The sequence below is a fragment of the Suillus discolor genome (assembly GCF_016758755.1).
Source record: "Suillus discolor strain FC423 chromosome Unknown F5147scaffold_67, whole genome shotgun sequence".
NCBI lineage: Eukaryota > Fungi > Basidiomycota > Agaricomycetes > Boletales > Suillaceae > Suillus > Suillus discolor.
In genome coordinates, this window is record NW_024541314.1 from 70107 (window position 1) to 87343 (window position 17237).

The window sequence follows — 17237 nt, forward strand, 5'->3', positions numbered from 1 at the left end:
GTCACACGGCTACGTGCGGTTAAATAGGGGTCGACCGCTGAGTTGGGTCTGCACGTTTTCGCATTTCTCGGCTCATTTGTTGGAGATTCAATTCTTCATATACATATACTACAGCTCTAAGTTTGCGTACTAATGTATGGTATGAGTACTTGTTATGTCTTTGCGAAGGGTCAAAATTTTGTTGGAAGGGACTAATAGTATACTAGGTCTTCTAAGTAGAATTTAAAAAAAAGGATTTGCATCCTCCCCGTGGATCTAGTTAGACGAGTTATAACTTATAAGGGAGACGGACATTCAAAAGATAAGACTGTTGTTGAACGTTGATACTTCTGAGCTTCGTCCAGTTGTGCAGAATACAAGTACTGGTCGAGCGCCGTGAAACAGCCCCAGCTGCTTCAAGAACGTTTATCGATTTACCTCTCCCCTTAGACGAAGTTAACTTGTGCTCACCAAGCACGATGCGATAGTGCTTCAGGAATCAGCGCTCACGACTACCACTCAAAAGTTGACGGAAACACATGATATATTTCAGCTCCTAGGAGCGAACAGGTCATCAATGATAGTACAAGATGAGTGATGTTACAAATTCAGTTGATATTACCAAGCTAACTACTACGTCTTGTTCAGAACTTCACCTCCCCAGATGTTTCACCAGCATATGTGCACGCCATGTGGACCCGTAGCATGGTGTTCGCGTCCGGATCCTCTTCACTGCGCCCTTCATCATCATACAAGGACGATGGACACACCCACTCAACGTTCTTGCCCCACAGTTTGAAGAATTTTGCAATAGTGGTTTTAGGCTGTCCAGAAGAGAGCAGGTACTCGTACACTGCGCGCCATGCGCTATCCAATGCACCAACAACCCAACTGCAAGTCACATTGCCTTTGAATTGCAATCATCCCAAAGACAACTGCTTCACTCACGCATGACGGGTGCTGATAGCCTCTCCAGCGAAATGGAACCTCTTGTTGTTATTTGGAACACTGAGAGACGTGTACAAATCCTGGAAATCTCCGGGCCCGAAGTACGCAAAGGCACCTTAGTGCAACGAGTGAGCATCAATTGGATCACATCAACATTTACAGACTCACCCATGGTGAGCGGGTCGTAGTTCCAGTCCCATGCATGCATGTCCAAGAATTGTTTCGACAAGAAGTCATAAGTGGCGCGACCACTGTGTACTTCTGCGAGATTGCGCAGCACGAGTTCCTTTAGTTGCTCAATGTACTCTTCTTTACCGGTGCTGACGAGCGCTCCCAAGCGTTCTGCGTCATTTGTCCAAGTGTAGCTCGCGATCAGCACTGTGGACGGTGAGCTAGAATCGACCCCGTAAGAGGGGTAGACGATAGTTCGAATAGGAAGGTCAGTGAATGATTGGCCTCCTACGATATCGAATAGGTCCGTCCACCACGCTGATTTGAAGCGGATCGCAATTTTGATTGAAGGACCGTACTGTAGCTTGCGCAATGCGTTTTTCTGCATCACGTTTAAACCAGCACCAGAGAGATCAATCGTCCGCAGGCACGGCAGAGGGATGGTCGATATAACATGTGAATATGTGCGGCTATCATATTCGCCCTGCACATGAACCTTCATGGTGTCTTCACCACCCTCAGAGATGCGGGTGACTCTCTTGTTGAGCTTTATGAGATCATTGGTGCCGTCAGCAGTGATGTACTTCGTCATGTAGTCGACGAGCATGTGAGAACCGCCTCTGGGTACGGGACGTGTGAGAGCATGAGTTCGGAGACAACGGGCGTACTTACTTGAAACACTTCCATTCTACTTCACCGATGACTCCCGAATCGGCCTTGGCGAACGCCAGCGTCTCGAGAACTGCTTCAGTTAAACCGCGGTCATACGAGCCGGTGCTGTTGTCGAACGTCTCGCACCAATTGATAACGTTGGTGGTAAGATGCATAGGCGGGAGTTTGAGGTTGACGCTGGGAATGTACTTGAACGACATGTATGCGCGAAGCGAATATGCGTCGTTCGCCTTCATGATCTCCCACCCCGTGTTAACCTGCTTCTCCAGATCGCTTATGAGCATGCGGGCGAATGGCTCAACGACGTCGTCGACAATGTTCTCTACTCCTACAGCGACATACTCAGACTGCACACCCATTTCCCGGGCACGGAAGTCAGGAGGGTGCGATGTTTCAGAGACTTGGTAACGTTCGTTGTTGTAGTAGAGGAAAGATCCTTCTTCCCTCGCCTTGTAATAGTAATCGATAAGTGTGGACTTGAGAGGTACGGGACAGTCGTTGAGCTTTGAATAGTTGATTAACTCGCCCAGGCGTTTCATAATACCGGTCTTGTAATTGCCTTCACTGTCCTTCTGCGGCAGGGGGTACCTCATGGCCCCAACATCCTAGTTAGCGAGAGAGACAAGAGGTTAGATGATAAGCATCATCGGTACAGCAGAGTAACATACGTAGTAATCATATTCTTTGCCTTTTGGGAACTTGTAGGTGAAGAGGCGGCCACCGGTGTGGTCCGACGCCTCCAAGATCTCGTAATTGATGTCCAGCGAATCTAGCATGAGGGCGGTGTATAAACCACCAACTCCTGCCCCTAAAATTCCAACCGGGTAGGCTGTCTTACGAAAGCCAACCTTGGAGAGCGGCAGCTGCGGGGTCTGTCGATGACCAGCCAGGGGTCCAGATTGCCCAGGAAGCTTTTTGAGAAGAACATTATCATAATCTTGGATGATGTTTCGACCCCAATAGCCTAACACGTCTCCCCCAAAATCCATGGTAAGCGTAAGTGATGTTGAAGATGGGATGTGTTAGAAAAGACTCTTCTAGTATGAACAAAACTGAAACCCACTATATATATTGTGCTTTTCATTCGGAGAATAAGAAGGATTGACTCAATTTCGTGACCGCACAGCGCAGTGAATATTTGGACAGGAGCACTCGCACGTCGTTTCTTCGATGAATTCTCTGGAGTGGCCGTCTGGGACCAAGTCTAGGCCAAAGTTAGGGGGATCAGACTTGACCCCAGATCGGCTGAGGCCCCATTCTAGCAAACTCAATTCAGTAGATCTCCATGGTAGAAACCAGTTCCAGGCCAAAGGACCCAAGATCCTTGATGTGAAGGCGGTCAGCTGGAATGTTATGCTAGCGTTTGCGGATATCGGACATGAAGTAACAGGCGACAATCAGAACGCCACCACCGGTTAGAACTATGCCGTCCCAATATGCTGTTTCTATTTTGATAATGTCACTTATGAATGTTGCTGGGACGCAGTCAAAATACTCACATGGTTGTACATGTGACCGTATTTGTGAATTAATGCGTCATAGTGGCGCTATCCGCTCAGTCAAGTGCTCAGTGCTCAGCGCGTACATGGTACTAGGCAGGTGGTCACCGGTCGCCAGCGACCCCATACCCGTTAATGTCAGAAACGTATCACGAACATGAATGGTAAGAAAGTTACGCCTTTATCAACTTCTCCATATTCCATGTCACTGTGCCATGATCCGTGGCCGATATTATCCTGGTTCTAATCGGTTAGAAATGTGGCTGAGACACATCTCGACCCCGTAAGGACTCTGAACTCAATTGACTGCTTCGAAAGTTGTCAGTTGACATGATCACTACTTTCATCAAGCTTTGACTGCCTTGATCAAGACTGACCTTGCGGACAGAATTTCTCCGTCAATGATTGAGAGCTTCTACACCCTACCACTGTTCTGATAGGGTGGTCTTTAGTCTTGGAATTAGCAAAGGTGGAAGATTCAATTTGAAAGTTGCAGGTGGCTTAGAATCATTCCCGCGTGATCAGAGTCTGCAAAGGTGAACTCCGCGAGCGGACTGAGAAAGAGGGGAGGATGTTTTAGGGCGAATCCGAGTAAGGCTGTCCTAAATAGAAGCATCAACCCCATATTACGGGCAGTATCACAGGTCCAATCCTCGAGCGCCCATGATGAAGTGCCAGTGAGTCTGCGAGTTGGAGTCTGGGAATTCTGAAGAAATAAGGATGCCAGCACGAGCAAGGACCCACTGCTGTAAGTGTTACATATTAATTCAGCTCGTTGCATTGGGGAACATTCATGGGCTAAGCTTGCACATGGTGGATCCGGTCAGGATAAGTATAATACGACGCCCAGGACCCGGGCGGAGTTTGAAATTTTAAACACGGTGGAAGTATGGAAGTCTGGAGTGACTTATGCTCGGATCTCTTGGTGAGTGATTCCCGGAAAAGACGTCCGACTAAAATTGACGAATGTCATTACAGCATTTGATCTGTGTGTGTTGCAACTGTCGAAGGACCTGACAAAACTGACTCCTGGCCCCTGGGGCACAGCTGCGCGTAGCCTTACGATCATGATGGAGGCAATGACACGCTTTCCTGCTTTCGAATCATCGGAGCAAGTGCAAGTCTATCGGTGCTCATTTCCACAGTGCTATTGCGTCACGCTGAAACCTTGCCATGCGCAGCCGCTATAAAACTCTGTTGATGGATTACTCATAAAGACCCTTCGCATTCAACTCTTCTAATCTCATCAAGTAAAATGTCTTCTGGGCAGACGCTTGCCCAAATGAACCTCACGTGTATGTGGCTAGTTGCCATACTTTACGGTACAGTGGAAACTTTGGTGGCAATTGTAGATGTTAAACACTTTTGCAGGAATCAAGTGATTCGTTCACTTCCCATGATGCATAGGTCAATCTAAATAAAAAATCATAGTTGTATATTATTCGGTACATGTGTTTGTGTCATCTCAATTAGGAGTCCAGCCCACAGGTGAAATATTTCACCACTGTCCTCTCGTCTGCGTCCTGATTTGTTTACAGCAGGCTTCTGCTCTGTGCTACCTCGTTTCAATTCACGATGTCAACTGCACATGTGATATTGATGTTTGTACAAGCAATGATTGCATTCACGAATACGACGATCGCTGCTACTCCTGACGGGGCAAACTTGTACTACGCAGCTACCGGAAACTACATTTTCTTAGCTGGTCAGTTAATCTATATTGTCAATGTGAGTCTGAAATTTTATCTCGCTCGCTCGACTTCGAACGAAATAATTGTCGATGCAGTCATTTGCTCAAGAACTACTTTTGGTCAGTACATGCGGCGAGAAAATACATGCATATTCTCATACATAGATTTTTCAAAGATATGGAGACTCTACGTCGTCTGGAATCAGAATATCAAAGTTTGCATTCTACCGGTAATTTAGGTCATGGATTTGGACGCTGTTAATGATACTGAACCACTTCTTTAGCTCATTATGTGGGTAGCTCACTGTGGTATGCATCATCTTCTAGTCGCTGCATCATCATGTAAACATGACTTCCACAGCTACCGCTTCCGTCGCCGTCGCCTTGCTCGCGCCTAAGAATGCTAGCATATTTTCGTATACCTTTCGAGTCCTCTCATTGTCAGCATGGTCACTCGAGATGATCTTAAATGTTACAGTAACTGCTGGTATCGTGTATCACATCTGGCGAACAGGTCAGCAAACAGCTGCTCTGACCTGCGGCGGCGGCTTCAGGTACAAAGGCACCATCATAACGATCGTGGAATCTGGGGCGCTCATCACAGCCTGTACATGCGTGATTTTTTGTTTATGGGTAGCAAGTAATATTGCAGGGTTAGTGGGAAGCAACATTGCAATGCAAGTCGCTGTAAGCCTCCAGTTCCTGGGCGTTTACACACATGATGACTGATGAAGGTTTAAACATAGACAATGACCCCTCTCCTCATTATTGTCCGCGGCGGTCTTAGACGCTCTCATTCTAATCTTGGATCACATGAGAGATACTCACACAATCTAGATCCTTGGAGGTCAACGTCCTTTGTTCGCAAATTACAGACAGACACCAATGAATATCATATCTAAAGGCAAGGGTGCGGGCATGAGCGCCGTCGTCGATAGCACAGGAGGATATGATTAGGTAGGAGAGAGATTGGTCTCGGAGGATGCAGTATCAGATGGTGTGAAGGATAGGAGTTGTTGCTCGGATTAGCTTGGCGCAAATGACACTGATAGGTATGAGCGTTGATGTATCAATCAAAATCGGAGACAACTTTGATGCTTCTCAGACGAATCATATCGCATCTCGACACCAAATTAAGTCCATACAGCTCCCCGTGAAGAATGGTATCCCATTGGCATGATTATCCAGCGAGCCAACGAGCGAACCCACTAATGTTGTGACAGATTGCACACTTTCCAAAGTCACTTGAGCCAGGATCATGGAATCATCACGAGCAATAAAGGATTGTGGCAGACGCTGACGTGGGAGCTGACGGGAGACATGTACAGCGTCAAGCAGGGCGAGTCCGACTTCAGCGTGACATTGCCGATCTGAAAAGGGTGGCCACATTCCAATAGAGATTGCAACCAGGCACCAATGGGACCTGAGACCTGAAGCATGATGGGACTCCTTTACGTATGCATGGAAGTCACTCCCCGCTGTCTGATGAATGGTGAGTGATTCTCAGCAAACACGCTCTAAATTGACGAAAATAATTACAGCATTTATCTGTGCGGGTTGCAACCGTTGAAGGAACCGATAAACTAAGAGTCATGTACCACAGCCGCTCATAGCCCACGACTAATTGAGGCATCTGAATTGATACTAGTGATGTGGCGACTCACTGGAGGAGATACGTGGTATGAGATAGGTAGTAAACCATGACTCAATTTCCTATCTTCCGAGTCGAACCTTTGAAGTAAGTCTATTGGTGCTCATCTATCTAGTATCATCTAGCGTACTGATTGGCCTTGTTAAGCCTCGCAAGAGCGCAGGCTATGGGGGTGTAGCCAGCAAAGGGATCTCCCCAAACGAGAGTTCAGGAAGGTCCAATGAATGCTGCCAGTGCGCAAGAACTAGAAAAAACAAGCTCTAGGATGTAGTAGGCACTTCCGAGAATTCGAACCGCCGGCATCGGGTGCAATAGGGTCCATTCTACGTGAGATGATTTCTATTGCATCTACTACTCGTCGAGTCGTCGTGTTGTGTTGCTGCACATTCCAGCTAGTCCCAAATCGATAGGCCAGATTCTATTTTCCTTCACTCGCCGACATAGTTTTGGAGTGGTTAGTCAGAAATGTCAACAAAGATGTAGCACCCGTGACAGCTTCGGGACCGAACACCATCATATCAATCATCGATGCTGGTAGAGCGCACCCCAGACATTTGACTACCAGGTGTGGAATGACCGCAGGGATGACAGGCATGATATATCCCAGCACCAGAGCATGAGCCTATCGAACTCGCGCACTTCAGAGAACAGTGGAAGGTCGAAACGACTCGGACAGGCTGCTGCGTTGGGCGCGCGAACTGAACTTTTTTCAGTGCCAGCACGAACGCAGAATGCACCATTACCCTAACTTGGAGCGACAGCGATACAAGTGCTAAGAGTCCAGAGTAGTGTTACCATCGTTGACACATTCTCTTCATCTCGGGGACTGGGACCCATAGGTGCGCCTACTACCGCCCCAGTGTACACATGTACCTCCAGAGTACGCTTTACAATGATTTTTTTCCACACTCAGGCAAGTGGGCACAAACCCAGCATTGGTAATGGCGTTTGCTACAAGGAAGCAAATGAACATTATGTTACGCCGCTCACATGCAACTCATCCGCCATTTGCAGGTTGTTTGTGGTCTTAAACGGTCCAGCCGCGCATGATCAAGTCATGCCCGTGGTAAGGTCACCAGCCGCTTGATTAGTGGATACGGAGCTCTTGAGCAATTGTGGTGCTTGCTCACTGCATCGTGGCAATAATGTGACTATTGTGCAAACCGTGATCGCGCTTTACCGAATCTAGTGGACGCGTCTGCTCAATTTAGTGGATCTTTATTCATCCAGTCCACAAGTCCACCGATTATCCAGCTATAAAACTCGCTGCTCGACATGACATCTTTCATCAACTCATCTTTGCTTCATTCGCATTATGATGTTCTTCACTGAACCTGTCCGAACGAGCCCTTATTCTCTCGACTACTATCCCTGCTACCACCCCGTAGTCTTTCTCTCTGCGAGTGCTCGTGCTGCCCGGTATCTCGCCGAGCAGCGTGAACGTGCATGGGCTCTGCGTTACCAGCAGCAGCCTGTGAATCAGCCTTCCCAAATTTCCCTCCTTGCCCAGGAGCACGACGAATTTCCCGACCAGCAGTGCATGATGCACGTCTTGCGTACCTGTGCGCCGCAGCATGAGGACAAAATTGGCCACATCATGGCCTGCAAGCACGCTGAAATGCGGCATGCCAACCACGAAATACGCCAAATAGCTGAAATGCAGTGGACCATGATCCAACAGTTACAGGATATGGCTGATTTACGATCTGACATCGAGGAGGAACAGAATTTTGCCCACCACCGTGCAGATGCCGAGAAATTCCTCGAGGAAGCTGAGACTTACCTCGAGGATTTTCTACCTCCGGATCAGGAGCCATGCCTCACTATCTTTGAGCCTTTTGATCTGCCTGATGATTCCGTATGTCCTCACTCGTCCAGTAACCCTGTTTCATGTGACTTACACACTCCTCAGATGTCAACTTCCACCTCCGAGGTCATTGTCCAGGATGAGCCTTTACTTGAGGACGTGATGGAAGACTGTGTTATGTCAGAGAGCCAGCGTGCGGCAGAGTACCGGTCCGAAGTGCTCAACACGCTCCAGTCGATCCTTGGCTGTCTTTCTGCAGACACTTCAACTGAAGTTCCTTCCGAACACGTTCCTGTACCATCCACTACCGCGGATGACTTCTAGGTCGGTGCAGGTCAACGTCAACGAAGAGGGAAACACATCCTCATAGGAGGGAAAAGGAAAGGTCAAGGGGATCCCTGGATTTGAAGAAGACTTTGTAGCTGTGTTGTGAGCTGAGGCGGTGTCGTATTGTTTCAGGGCTTGATCCTCTTGTATCTTCTAATTTAGATATCACCTACTAGTGTTCTACGTATACTTGGTTCATATTTACTCTATTACGGTACTCCAGATTGTACATACTAGCAAACTGCAAATGCATGTAAGGGACGCATCAATCATCGACGATCACCCCGAGCAGATTCTAGCACTCTATGAAGCTCAGGACATGTGATTAACTGAAACTTGTATCTATAGCTGGTTGGTCCACATGTCCATGAAAAGAAATTCGCCTTCAGGTCATGCGGGATCCTTGAACAATCTAGCATCACCAAGTCCCACAGTATGTACATGTCACCCTAGGGTGTTTAGTTCTGGTGTTGTGCACCGCTACAATTTCAGTAGTATCATTGTTCGGCACTGTGCGTATCATTGAAATGAACACGTGAAATTGTGAATCCTGTTATGGGGCGTGCGCGTGACATCCGATATCCCACACTTCATCTTGAACACGTCACCGTGTAAAGCAACCAGCAACTGGTCCTTCATATTTGCTTTACACTGTGAAAGTCTCTAGGAACGGAACAAATCAGCATTATCGCTGGAGCGGATGACCTCATTCTGAGATACGCTGAGCTGGTAAGTAGTAGCCTTACAAGGGAGCCTTGTTTGCAGTTTACAGTAAGTCACAGCGCTTATATTGCATCGGGCTGAAGCCGATCAAAACTTGTTACCCGCAGCCGCTGTTGATGGAATTACTAATAAAGGCCCCTGGCATCCAGCTCTTCCAAGTAAAATGTCTTCTGGGCAGACGCTTGCCCAGATGAATCTCACGTGTTTATGGCTTGAGACCATACTTTATGGTAGAGTAGAAACTTTGGTGGGAATTGCAGATGCTGAACACTTTTACAGGAATCAAGTAATTCGTTCACTTCCCATGAGGCATAGGTCAATCTAAATAAAAATCATAGTTGCATATTATTCGGTACATGCGTTTACGTCATCTCAATCAAGAGTCCAGCCTACAGGTGAATATTCACCACTGTCCTTTCGTCTGTGTCCTGATTTGTTTACAGTAGGATTCTGCTCTGTGCTACCTCGTTTCAATTTGCTCTGGCAACTACACATGTGATATTGATGTTTGTACAAGCGATGATTGCATTCACAGACGCGACGAATGCTATTACCCCTGATGGGGCAAACTTTTACTATGCAGCTACCGCAGGAAACCGTGTTTTCTTATTCTGTCAGTTAATCTATATTTTCAATGTGAGTCTGAAATTTTATGCCGCTCGCTTGACGCTGAACGAAATGATTGTTAATGTAGGTATTTACTCAAGAACTGCTTTTGGTCAGTACATGCGGCAAGAGAATACATGCATTTTCTCATGCGCAGTTCTTTCAAAGATATGGAGACTCTATGTTGTCTGGAATCAGAATATCAAAGTTTGCATTGTACCGGTAAATTCAGACCATAGATTCGGACGTTGTTAATGATGCTGAACCTATTCTTCAGCTCATTATGTGGGTAGCCCACTGCGGTATGCATCCATCTTCTAGTTGCTGCATTGTTATGTGAACATGACTTTTACAGTCACCGCTTCTATCGCCGTCGCCTTGCTCGCGCCTAAGCACACCAACATCTTTTCGCATACTTTTCGAGCCTTCGCATTGTCTGGATGGTCACTCGAGATGGTCTTAAATGTCACGGTAACTACTGGTATCGTATACCGTATCTGGCGGACAGGAAAACAGACAGCTGCTCTGACCACCGGCGGCAGCGGCGGCTTCAGGTACAAAAGCACCATTATAACGATCGTCGAATCTGGGGCGCTCATCACAACATGTACATGTGTGATATTCCTTTTATGGGTAGCGGGTAATGTTTCAGGGTTAGTGGCAGTCGATATTGCAATGCAAGTCGCTGTAAGCCCCCAATTCTCGAGCGTTTACAAACATGATGACTGATGAAGGTTTGAACATAGACAATGACCCCTCTCCTCATTATCGTCCGCGCCGGTCTTAAACGCTCTCATTCCAGTCTTCAAGTCGGATCATCCGGGAGACAATCATTATCCTACCCTAGGTCTTTGGAATTCAACGTCGCTACAGTCAACGATCACCCAATGGACGACATCTCTCAATGTAGCAGTAGAGGAAAGGATTAGGTGACAGAGAGATGTTGGTCTCCGAGACTGCAGTTGATGTGGAAGATATGGAGTTGCTGGTTGGGTTAGCTTCGCGCAAATGACGCCGATAGGTATGAATGTTAACGTATCAGACTATCTTCGAATCTCATCGCATCTCGACACCAAATCAGAGGTCTGTTCTGATTGGCGAGTGACTGCGACCCCATGCATGTCTAGACTGAAGACATTCTGAGTATGACTTATTTCTGGGACATGGTTTCGTACTTTTTCACTAAATTCTTTCCTTTAACATGTCTACGGAGAAGTTTGCAAAGGATTGGTATAACACTGTCGGGAGTCGAATAGTAGGACCCCTTGTCTTAATGCGATCGGCCATCATCGGGATGAAGTACCACACCGTGAGGATCTGCTTCCGCACTGGTCGCGAAAGTTCAACTAGGAATTGTTCCAATGCTGCTTGAGTCACTACAGAGGCTTTGGTAGATTGAGTGAAAGAGTAGACTGAGCAAACAATCGCAAGGCTCGATAGCCAGTTGGTACTCTGATAGAAGGCTTGAAATACCAGGGGAATGCGACGCCCTCTTTCAATGAACGAGCGACCAAGTAGACACCACGGAGCCCAAATAATAATTTAATACGAGAATATGCTGTGACAAATGTAATTGCGTGCGACAGTGCATAAGGTGTGTATCATACAGTATTAAGTCCAGGCATAGCATAGCTTAATCCACTCACCGAGATCTAGTCTACATACCGAAGAAACAGTGCAAAACACAAGACAAATTCACTCCGCCTCCGCATCATACTCCTCGTCCCAATTCTTCCTCGTCCCGTCCCCATTGACGCTCAGCCAAGCCTCAAGTCTGCGTCCCAATTCCCCGCCTCGCCCACCACAGATGTCGCCAGTGGTATTTAACATCTGCTCCTTCTCCCGCTCCTTCTTCAAGGGTATGTGTCCAGCCTTCTTTCGTCGCTTGAATGACGCAGCCTGCAGAGCACCGGAGTTAGCACAGCTGCTTGCTTGGCTCTCTGCGCACACAGGCGCACTCGAGGCAGACAGCGCCTCCGTGGTACACTCTGCATCTTTGAACCATTCGTCCTCAGTGTCCTCGGGCCCAAGTATACTGTCGACGAGGCCTTCCTCCCATCCGTCCCATTCGACACACCTGTGAGCCATGCGCAGCCGTGCGCCGATGGCTTCGTAATGCAGCCACTCTTTTGCGACCGTAACAGCATTCACGGGTTTGCCATTGCTCTTTCCTGGGTGCGTTGGCCGAGGAGCTCGACCACAAGCCAAATCCTCGACCGCTTCTCGGAACATACCAGTCGTAAATGGACTGGATTGCAGGAAGGTTGGTAGATGCGCACATGCCCAGAGGGGCCGGGTAGTTGTAGATTCCCAGTCAATAACGCATGTCTGTTTAGGATCATTCATCAGAACGAACAATACACGCAAGTAGGCAAAACTTACTATTTCCGTGGGGTTGTTTTCGTCGACGAACACGTTCTCCAAGCTTATGTCGTGGCAGTCCAGGCCGAACTCTTCTTTTTCTCCAGAATGATCCGCGCACGCCCCGAGTCTCTCCATCATGCGCATCCAGCGACCCATCTCTTTTCGTACAGACTCCTCACGTCGCATGATGTGGGCAATTAGGAACGTGCTTCTCTGCATGCGCCTGTAATCCCTGTACATGACATCACCAGGGCCATCCCATTCCTCCTCACTCTCCTGTGCGTCCCATTCGTCACTGTCGTCGCTCTGATCACCGGGTACTGCGTTCAAGTGGTGATGCCGAGAAGATTGAATCTCGTCCGGGTCAAGATGTAGCCGGTGCGGTGCCGTCTTGCCCTCATTCTCGAGAACAACGCCCCGGACCTCCCGGTCCATGCACGAGGCAAGATACGAATGAGTACTAGACCACGGGCCACGGTTAATCTCATCCGGATGGGAGAGGTCCCCGCGATTGGATCCGAAGAAGGGCCATGATACGATGGGACCAATGTGCGACTCTCTAGCTGGAGTTGGCCGTGAGACTGTTCTCTCCAGGGGTCCTGTGGCATTGGAAAACGAATTCATAGATAACAGTGGCATGAATTTAAAGCCGTTGATGGTAGGACGCGTCGCGGTTGGTGTCGGGGAATTTGATGACCCGACTGAGAGAGGGGTCGGTGCGCCTGTGCCTGCGCCTTCTAAATATAGTGATCCGATGTGGGAGAATCGTTGTGCAAACAGGGGTACTATGATAGCTGCAACATTTGCGAACAGAGATTTGAGTTCTTGATTAGAGAGAGTGTGGTATACGCGTGACAAGGGAACCCCTTTCGCCTAATATGACACGTGACCTTCAAGGCACTCGACATGACGACGACGAGATAAGACGTACCTTCGACATGAGGATATATTCACCCCCTAGGCGATTGTAGGGATTTGCATCATAATAATAGACATCCGGAACAGGAATGGACGTCCGTTGGCGAAGGTAGTGCATGGTGGCCACCTCAGATTCAGTTTTGAGGCGAGGCATGAACCGACGAGCGACGCGAGCGACCAGCTCGCGCGCGTCAACAAGAGTAACGAGATATGCCTGCAGCAGACATCAAGATGTCAAAATAAGTAGGGTGGCCCCTGAGCTGTCCACTTGCCTTATGAAAAGTCCCTGATGTTGTAATTTTAGCGTCCTGCTAGTCCTGGAAAATGAAGATGACGTACCGGAACTCATGAACTTAATTCGGCCAACTTCGCAGCCTGTCATTTCTCGTACGACGTCTTTAAGGACCCTTCGGTCGACTTGAAAAGGCTGTGCGCCGTGCATTGCTGCGTCCGCTTTAGCTTCAAGCCGTCGGTCATGGTGTTCAACATCCCAATCCCAATCAATGACAGTCGTCGAAGTTGATGCTTGCGGTAATGGAACAGTGCCAGGTAGCAGAGGTATGTCCTGCGCAACAGCATTGACGGGGTCGCCGTGGCCGTTGCGCTGCATTGTCACCTGGGGTTTTACTGGACGTTCGTTATGAACAAAGGGTCTGTTTAATTTGTCCGAGTGCGCCAAGCGCAAGTTGCAGGGGGAATTGACGGTGTCGGGAGCGAATCTTGGACAGTGACGGTTCAAAATCAAGGAGCAGATAGGCGCATCAGGTCTCTACGTACCTGCTCGTAATCTCTTTCGGTAATGCTATATTATATTTGGCCTTGTTTCCGTGTGTTTCGGGAATAGGGACAGGCATGATCCACCAGTACTTGTTTCAAGCTCGACTACCAGAGAGTATGGTCCAGTTGGGGCGAGCGGTAAGGCTGCTCCAAACTAACCCAACGGGTTTTATATGATCTTATGGCCCATGGGTTCCTTCCCCGGAAGAAACTCTTGGCACCGCTTGTATGTCATTGTTTACCAAATGGACGTTATGCGGCGTACGCAGCAATTACTTATCATCTTTCTATATATTTAGTCCTACTATATAAAAAACTTTGGCGCCGTGCACTCAATTCAGTGTGTTCTGTGTCAATGCATAACATGAAGTAGCATGTGACAGTGATAGGCCTGGACCTTGCTGGCATGGAATCTCGACAAGTCTTTTCCGAGTACCGGACCGAGTAAGTACAGCCAAGCGTTGGCTCCAAGCGATATCATCAAACTTCGATCCGAGCCTTGGCGTGAGGCCGCCTATGAACTAGTCAACTATGAGTAAACTAGATTATATGATCTTACCAAGCTTCGGTCGACGGTGGGACCAATCATTTCTTCTTCATCACCAATCAACCTTGCTTTGATCGCAGTTGCTTATCCTACCAGTAAAAACCAAAATACTTGAAACACATCTTCACGGTAATAAAACATTCGGCGGAAGGAGCTAACAGGCACCTACACATCTTCGTGGCGCTGCCAAGCAACTGTCAAGTGCAATGCGGTCGCTGCGATCAATACTACATCCTGCAGGTACTTCTGTACGTCGATATCGTCATGATTACGAAAACACAAGGCGGAACCAAAAAAATAAATACATTTACACTCCAAGTGAATTACAACACTGTATGTACAACAATCAAAAATACGCCACTAATCCACAACAGCTAGAGCCGCGAGTCCTGCGTAATAAATAGTATCAACACAAGTTCGGCTCACGCAACCTTAAGGAGACCTTACATACGAAGAAGGCTCAGTACAAATAACCTCATCTACCCTCTTTTTCAGCCACTCTATCACATCCTGTCCCAGTGTCGCACAATCATACAACTCCAGGTGCTGCAGTCTCGTCGGTATAACTCCATTCACCATCGTCGCAGATCCCGACTCTGGATTGCGAGCCTCCACAAGCTGCACCAGCTTCGCTATCCCATCAGAATGCGCATGACAACTTTTCATCGCCACCGTCGTCAAATTCGGGCACGCCCAATGGGTCTGTTCCTCGTCGGGCATTCCGAGCGCCGACAAAAATGGCTCGAGCGGCGTCCCGCCTATGCTCAACGATTGCAGATGGTTTAGGTCCGTTAGGAAACCCCATGAGATAACGACTCCGCCAGGGCCATAATAAAGCGTCGAGCTCGAGGTACTGCCGTACGAGACAGAGAGGCGGGTAATCGGTGGATTGTTCGAGCGTTGTAGGAGATTGGTAATGGTGTCTTCTATCGGATCACGGGCTTCTACATCGAGGTTGAGTATCTCTAAAGAGGGAAGCACGAGAGAGTCCGCTAGTTGCGACATGTGGTAGTGACCGCCAAAGGTGAGTTCACGAAGCCGAGGTAACGAAGTCTGGACAAGGGGAAGAATAGCTGGCAGAGCAACAGCAAAATACAACGTGAGTGATTCAAGATCTGGGTTACTGGCGATAATGTGCATGATGCGATCCAACGGTAGATGATTCGATGGAAGTGAACGGAGATTAAGCGACCGTAGATTGGTTTTGAATATCGGTGATGACCATTTGAATGGAACGTGGTGTAACATCAGTGACTCTAGTTTGCCAAGAGCCATACTAGTCGCTGGACTTGAACTCGGTATCCAAGGCCATTCACTCGCATAAATAGTTTCGGCGCAAGAGATTTCAAATTCTCTAAGTATGGGGGCGTCGCCTATTACTCTCCCCATTAAATGACATTGAATCGTTTTGAGCATGGTTACGTACCAGCTATTGATTTCAGCGCGGACATGGATGGAAATTGCCTGTCGAACCTAAAGACAAACCGTTGCCATCGATGCATTTGCTCGATAAGGTAGAATATTGCGATATGACCCCAGTGAGCGTTCCGCTGAGCTTGTGGGGTGTTTCTTGAAGAAGGTGGAGGGGGTGACCCCCATGAATCGTGATGCGAGGGTGATTGGGGGACAATGATAGGAGTATGGGCGGGTGGTAGGAGCATCGCTGTTCCAGGAGGGTGTGGGATCACATAATGAGGTGGTGGACTGGGCGGATGCAACCACGGCGTAGGTGAGGCAGGTCGTGTACGGGTCGATGAGCCCTCGTTAGACACACCGTTTACTCGCAAGTAAATCTCGATATCAAGCGGCACTTTGTCTCCAGAACGTTCCAGCCAAAGCCGTATGGTATCGGCGGTTGCGCTTTGATTTGTCACGAGTCTTATCTAGCATGAAAGAGTCAACATCATAAACGAAAGAAATGAGATCAAGAACGAGCTACGAGGGCAGTAACTGCCTCCACCGCACACACATACGAGGATATCGATACCATCTTCCATGACGCAATACCAAAGCTGAAAGGCGAAGAATTGCATCATCTCACCTTGGACCACAGCCTCGGCATTGACAGCGTGAGTCTTCGCCATAGCGTGCAGACAGATGCAAGCACCCAAGCACAGCAAGGATGATCATCGAAGTTGAAAAGGAAGATATGGCGGAGTAGTTCATGTGGCAACCGGCGTATAGGAGAGATATACGCCTTGGTATATATCACCTTCTCCTCTAACAACAACTTTTCGCGTCGTAGGTCACGTATAGCGCGCTTTCTCTCGACAACAATTTGAGCCAGGGCGTCTTCCGCGGATGTAATCTTTTCCGAGAGCGCTAAGAGCTGCTCTTGCTGTGCCTGGAGCTCTCTGCGAGCATCAGCAACAGCTGCGTCCGTTGGTGGCTCCGGATAATGGGCTAAATATGCGGAAGGCGTCATGACGGACGATAGTGTGGATGTGTTCACGGTGAGAAAAGGCTGGACAGGAACAACAGGTTGGATGAGCTGAAACTGATGGAAAGTCCCATATATGGCCACGTGGGTTTTGTGAGCTTGGCCCTTGGGGATGGCG

General features: G+C 48.3%; 6 protein-coding genes across 6 annotated transcripts; 3 read left to right on the top strand and 3 right to left on the bottom strand.

Moving 5' to 3' along the window:
• Positions 1-505: 505 nt before the first annotated feature.
• F5147DRAFT_715618 (uncharacterized protein) lies at positions 506-2823 on the bottom strand. Its single transcript, XM_041438548.1, has 5 exons — positions 2439-2823; positions 1771-2375; positions 1096-1718; positions 928-1042; positions 506-870 (listed from the first exon to the last, which is right to left on the bottom strand). Exons 1-5 carry the CDS (start codon positions 2757-2759, stop codon positions 624-626), a joined length of 1911 nt encoding a protein of 636 aa, XP_041288384.1. The 5' UTR covers positions 2760-2823; the 3' UTR covers positions 506-623.
• Positions 2824-4152: 1329 nt separating this feature from the next.
• On the top strand, positions 4153-6221 carry F5147DRAFT_715624 (uncharacterized protein). The gene is made up of 11 exons (XM_041438549.1): positions 4153-4194; positions 4248-4591; positions 4641-4647; positions 4701-4757; positions 4808-4997; positions 5056-5079; positions 5136-5189; positions 5244-5268; positions 5321-5646; positions 5706-6011; positions 6065-6221. Exons 2-10 carry the CDS (start codon positions 4525-4527, stop codon positions 5859-5861), a joined length of 906 nt encoding a protein of 301 aa, XP_041288385.1. The 5' UTR covers positions 4153-4194; positions 4248-4524; the 3' UTR covers positions 5862-6011; positions 6065-6221.
• Positions 6222-7504: 1283 nt separating this feature from the next.
• Positions 7505-9097, top strand: F5147DRAFT_839855 (uncharacterized protein). The gene is made up of 2 exons (XM_041444254.1): positions 7505-8468; positions 8523-9097. Exons 1-2 carry the CDS (start codon positions 7926-7928, stop codon positions 8739-8741), a joined length of 762 nt encoding a protein of 253 aa, XP_041288386.1. The 5' UTR covers positions 7505-7925; the 3' UTR covers positions 8742-9097.
• A 243-nt stretch (positions 9098-9340) lies between these two features.
• F5147DRAFT_372706 (uncharacterized protein) lies at positions 9341-11110 on the top strand. The gene is made up of 10 exons (XM_041429439.1): positions 9341-9473; positions 9527-9697; positions 9747-9753; positions 9806-9862; positions 9911-10103; positions 10162-10185; positions 10242-10295; positions 10351-10375; positions 10429-10760; positions 10820-11110. Exons 2-10 carry the CDS (start codon positions 9631-9633, stop codon positions 11000-11002), a joined length of 942 nt encoding a protein of 313 aa, XP_041288387.1. The 5' UTR covers positions 9341-9473; positions 9527-9630; the 3' UTR covers positions 11003-11110.
• Positions 11111-11545: 435 nt separating this feature from the next.
• Positions 11546-14264, bottom strand: F5147DRAFT_715643 (uncharacterized protein). The gene is made up of 6 exons (XM_041438550.1): positions 14133-14264; positions 13695-14074; positions 13628-13641; positions 13369-13569; positions 12456-13310; positions 11546-12401 (listed from the first exon to the last, which is right to left on the bottom strand). The coding sequence occupies exons 1-6, from the start codon at positions 14207-14209 to the stop codon at positions 11769-11771; spliced, it is 2160 nt and encodes a 719-aa protein (XP_041288388.1). The 5' UTR covers positions 14210-14264; the 3' UTR covers positions 11546-11768.
• A 659-nt stretch (positions 14265-14923) lies between these two features.
• F5147DRAFT_715649 (uncharacterized protein) lies at positions 14924-17229 on the bottom strand. The gene is made up of 3 exons (XM_041438551.1): positions 16721-17229; positions 16106-16562; positions 14924-16052 (listed from the first exon to the last, which is right to left on the bottom strand). Exons 1-3 carry the CDS (start codon positions 17102-17104, stop codon positions 15112-15114), a joined length of 1782 nt encoding a protein of 593 aa, XP_041288389.1. The 5' UTR covers positions 17105-17229; the 3' UTR covers positions 14924-15111.
• Positions 17230-17237: the final 8 nt, after the last annotated feature.

Bases quoted from the DNA above. Each gene is read 5' to 3' on its own strand.
- F5147DRAFT_839855 (XM_041444254.1), top strand. From the start codon at position 7,926: ATGATGTTCTTCACTGAACCTGTCCGAACGAGCCCTTATTCTCTCGAC. The intron at 8,469-8,522 runs GTATGTCCTCAC...CACACTCCTCAG, and splicing joins TTGATCTGCCTGATGATTCC to ATGTCAACTTCCACCTCCGA.
- F5147DRAFT_715624 (XM_041438549.1), top strand. From the start codon at position 4,525: ATGTCTTCTGGGCAGACGCTTGCCCAAATGAACCTCACGTGTATGTGG. The intron at 4,758-4,807 runs GTGAAATATTTC...ATTTGTTTACAG, and splicing joins ATTAGGAGTCCAGCCCACAG to CAGGCTTCTGCTCTGTGCTA. The intron at 5,190-5,243 runs GTAATTTAGGTC...CCACTTCTTTAG, and splicing joins TCAAAGTTTGCATTCTACCG to CTCATTATGTGGGTAGCTCA.
- F5147DRAFT_715643 (XM_041438550.1), bottom strand. From the start codon at position 14,209: ATGCCTGTCCCTATTCCCGAAACACACGGAAACAAGGCCAAATATAAT. The intron at 14,075-14,132 runs GTACGTAGAGAC...TCACTGTCCAAG, and splicing joins CCGAAAGAGATTACGAGCAG to ATTCGCTCCCGACACCGTCA. The intron at 13,311-13,368 runs GTACGTCTTATC...GTGTCATATTAG, and splicing joins AATATATCCTCATGTCGAAG to GCGAAAGGGGTTCCCTTGTC.
- F5147DRAFT_715649 (XM_041438551.1), bottom strand. From the start codon at position 17,104: ATGACGCCTTCCGCATATTTAGCCCATTATCCGGAGCCACCAACGGAC. The intron at 16,563-16,720 runs GTGAGATGATGC...CTTTCATGCTAG, and splicing joins TGCCGAGGCTGTGGTCCAAG to ATAAGACTCGTGACAAATCA. The intron at 16,053-16,105 runs GTACGTAACCAT...GGAGAGTAATAG, and splicing joins CGCGCTGAAATCAATAGCTG to GCGACGCCCCCATACTTAGA.
- F5147DRAFT_372706 (XM_041429439.1), top strand. From the start codon at position 9,631: ATGTCTTCTGGGCAGACGCTTGCCCAGATGAATCTCACGTGTTTATGG. The intron at 10,296-10,350 runs GTAAATTCAGAC...CCTATTCTTCAG, and splicing joins TCAAAGTTTGCATTGTACCG to CTCATTATGTGGGTAGCCCA. The intron at 10,376-10,428 runs GTATGCATCCAT...TGACTTTTACAG, and splicing joins TATGTGGGTAGCCCACTGCG to TCACCGCTTCTATCGCCGTC.
- F5147DRAFT_715618 (XM_041438548.1), bottom strand. From the start codon at position 2,759: ATGGATTTTGGGGGAGACGTGTTAGGCTATTGGGGTCGAAACATCATC. The intron at 2,376-2,438 runs GTATGTTACTCT...CTCGCTAACTAG, and splicing joins GCAAAGAATATGATTACTAC to GATGTTGGGGCCATGAGGTA. The intron at 871-927 runs GTGAGTGAAGCA...TGTGACTTGCAG, and splicing joins GCTATCAGCACCCGTCATGC to TTGGGTTGTTGGTGCATTGG.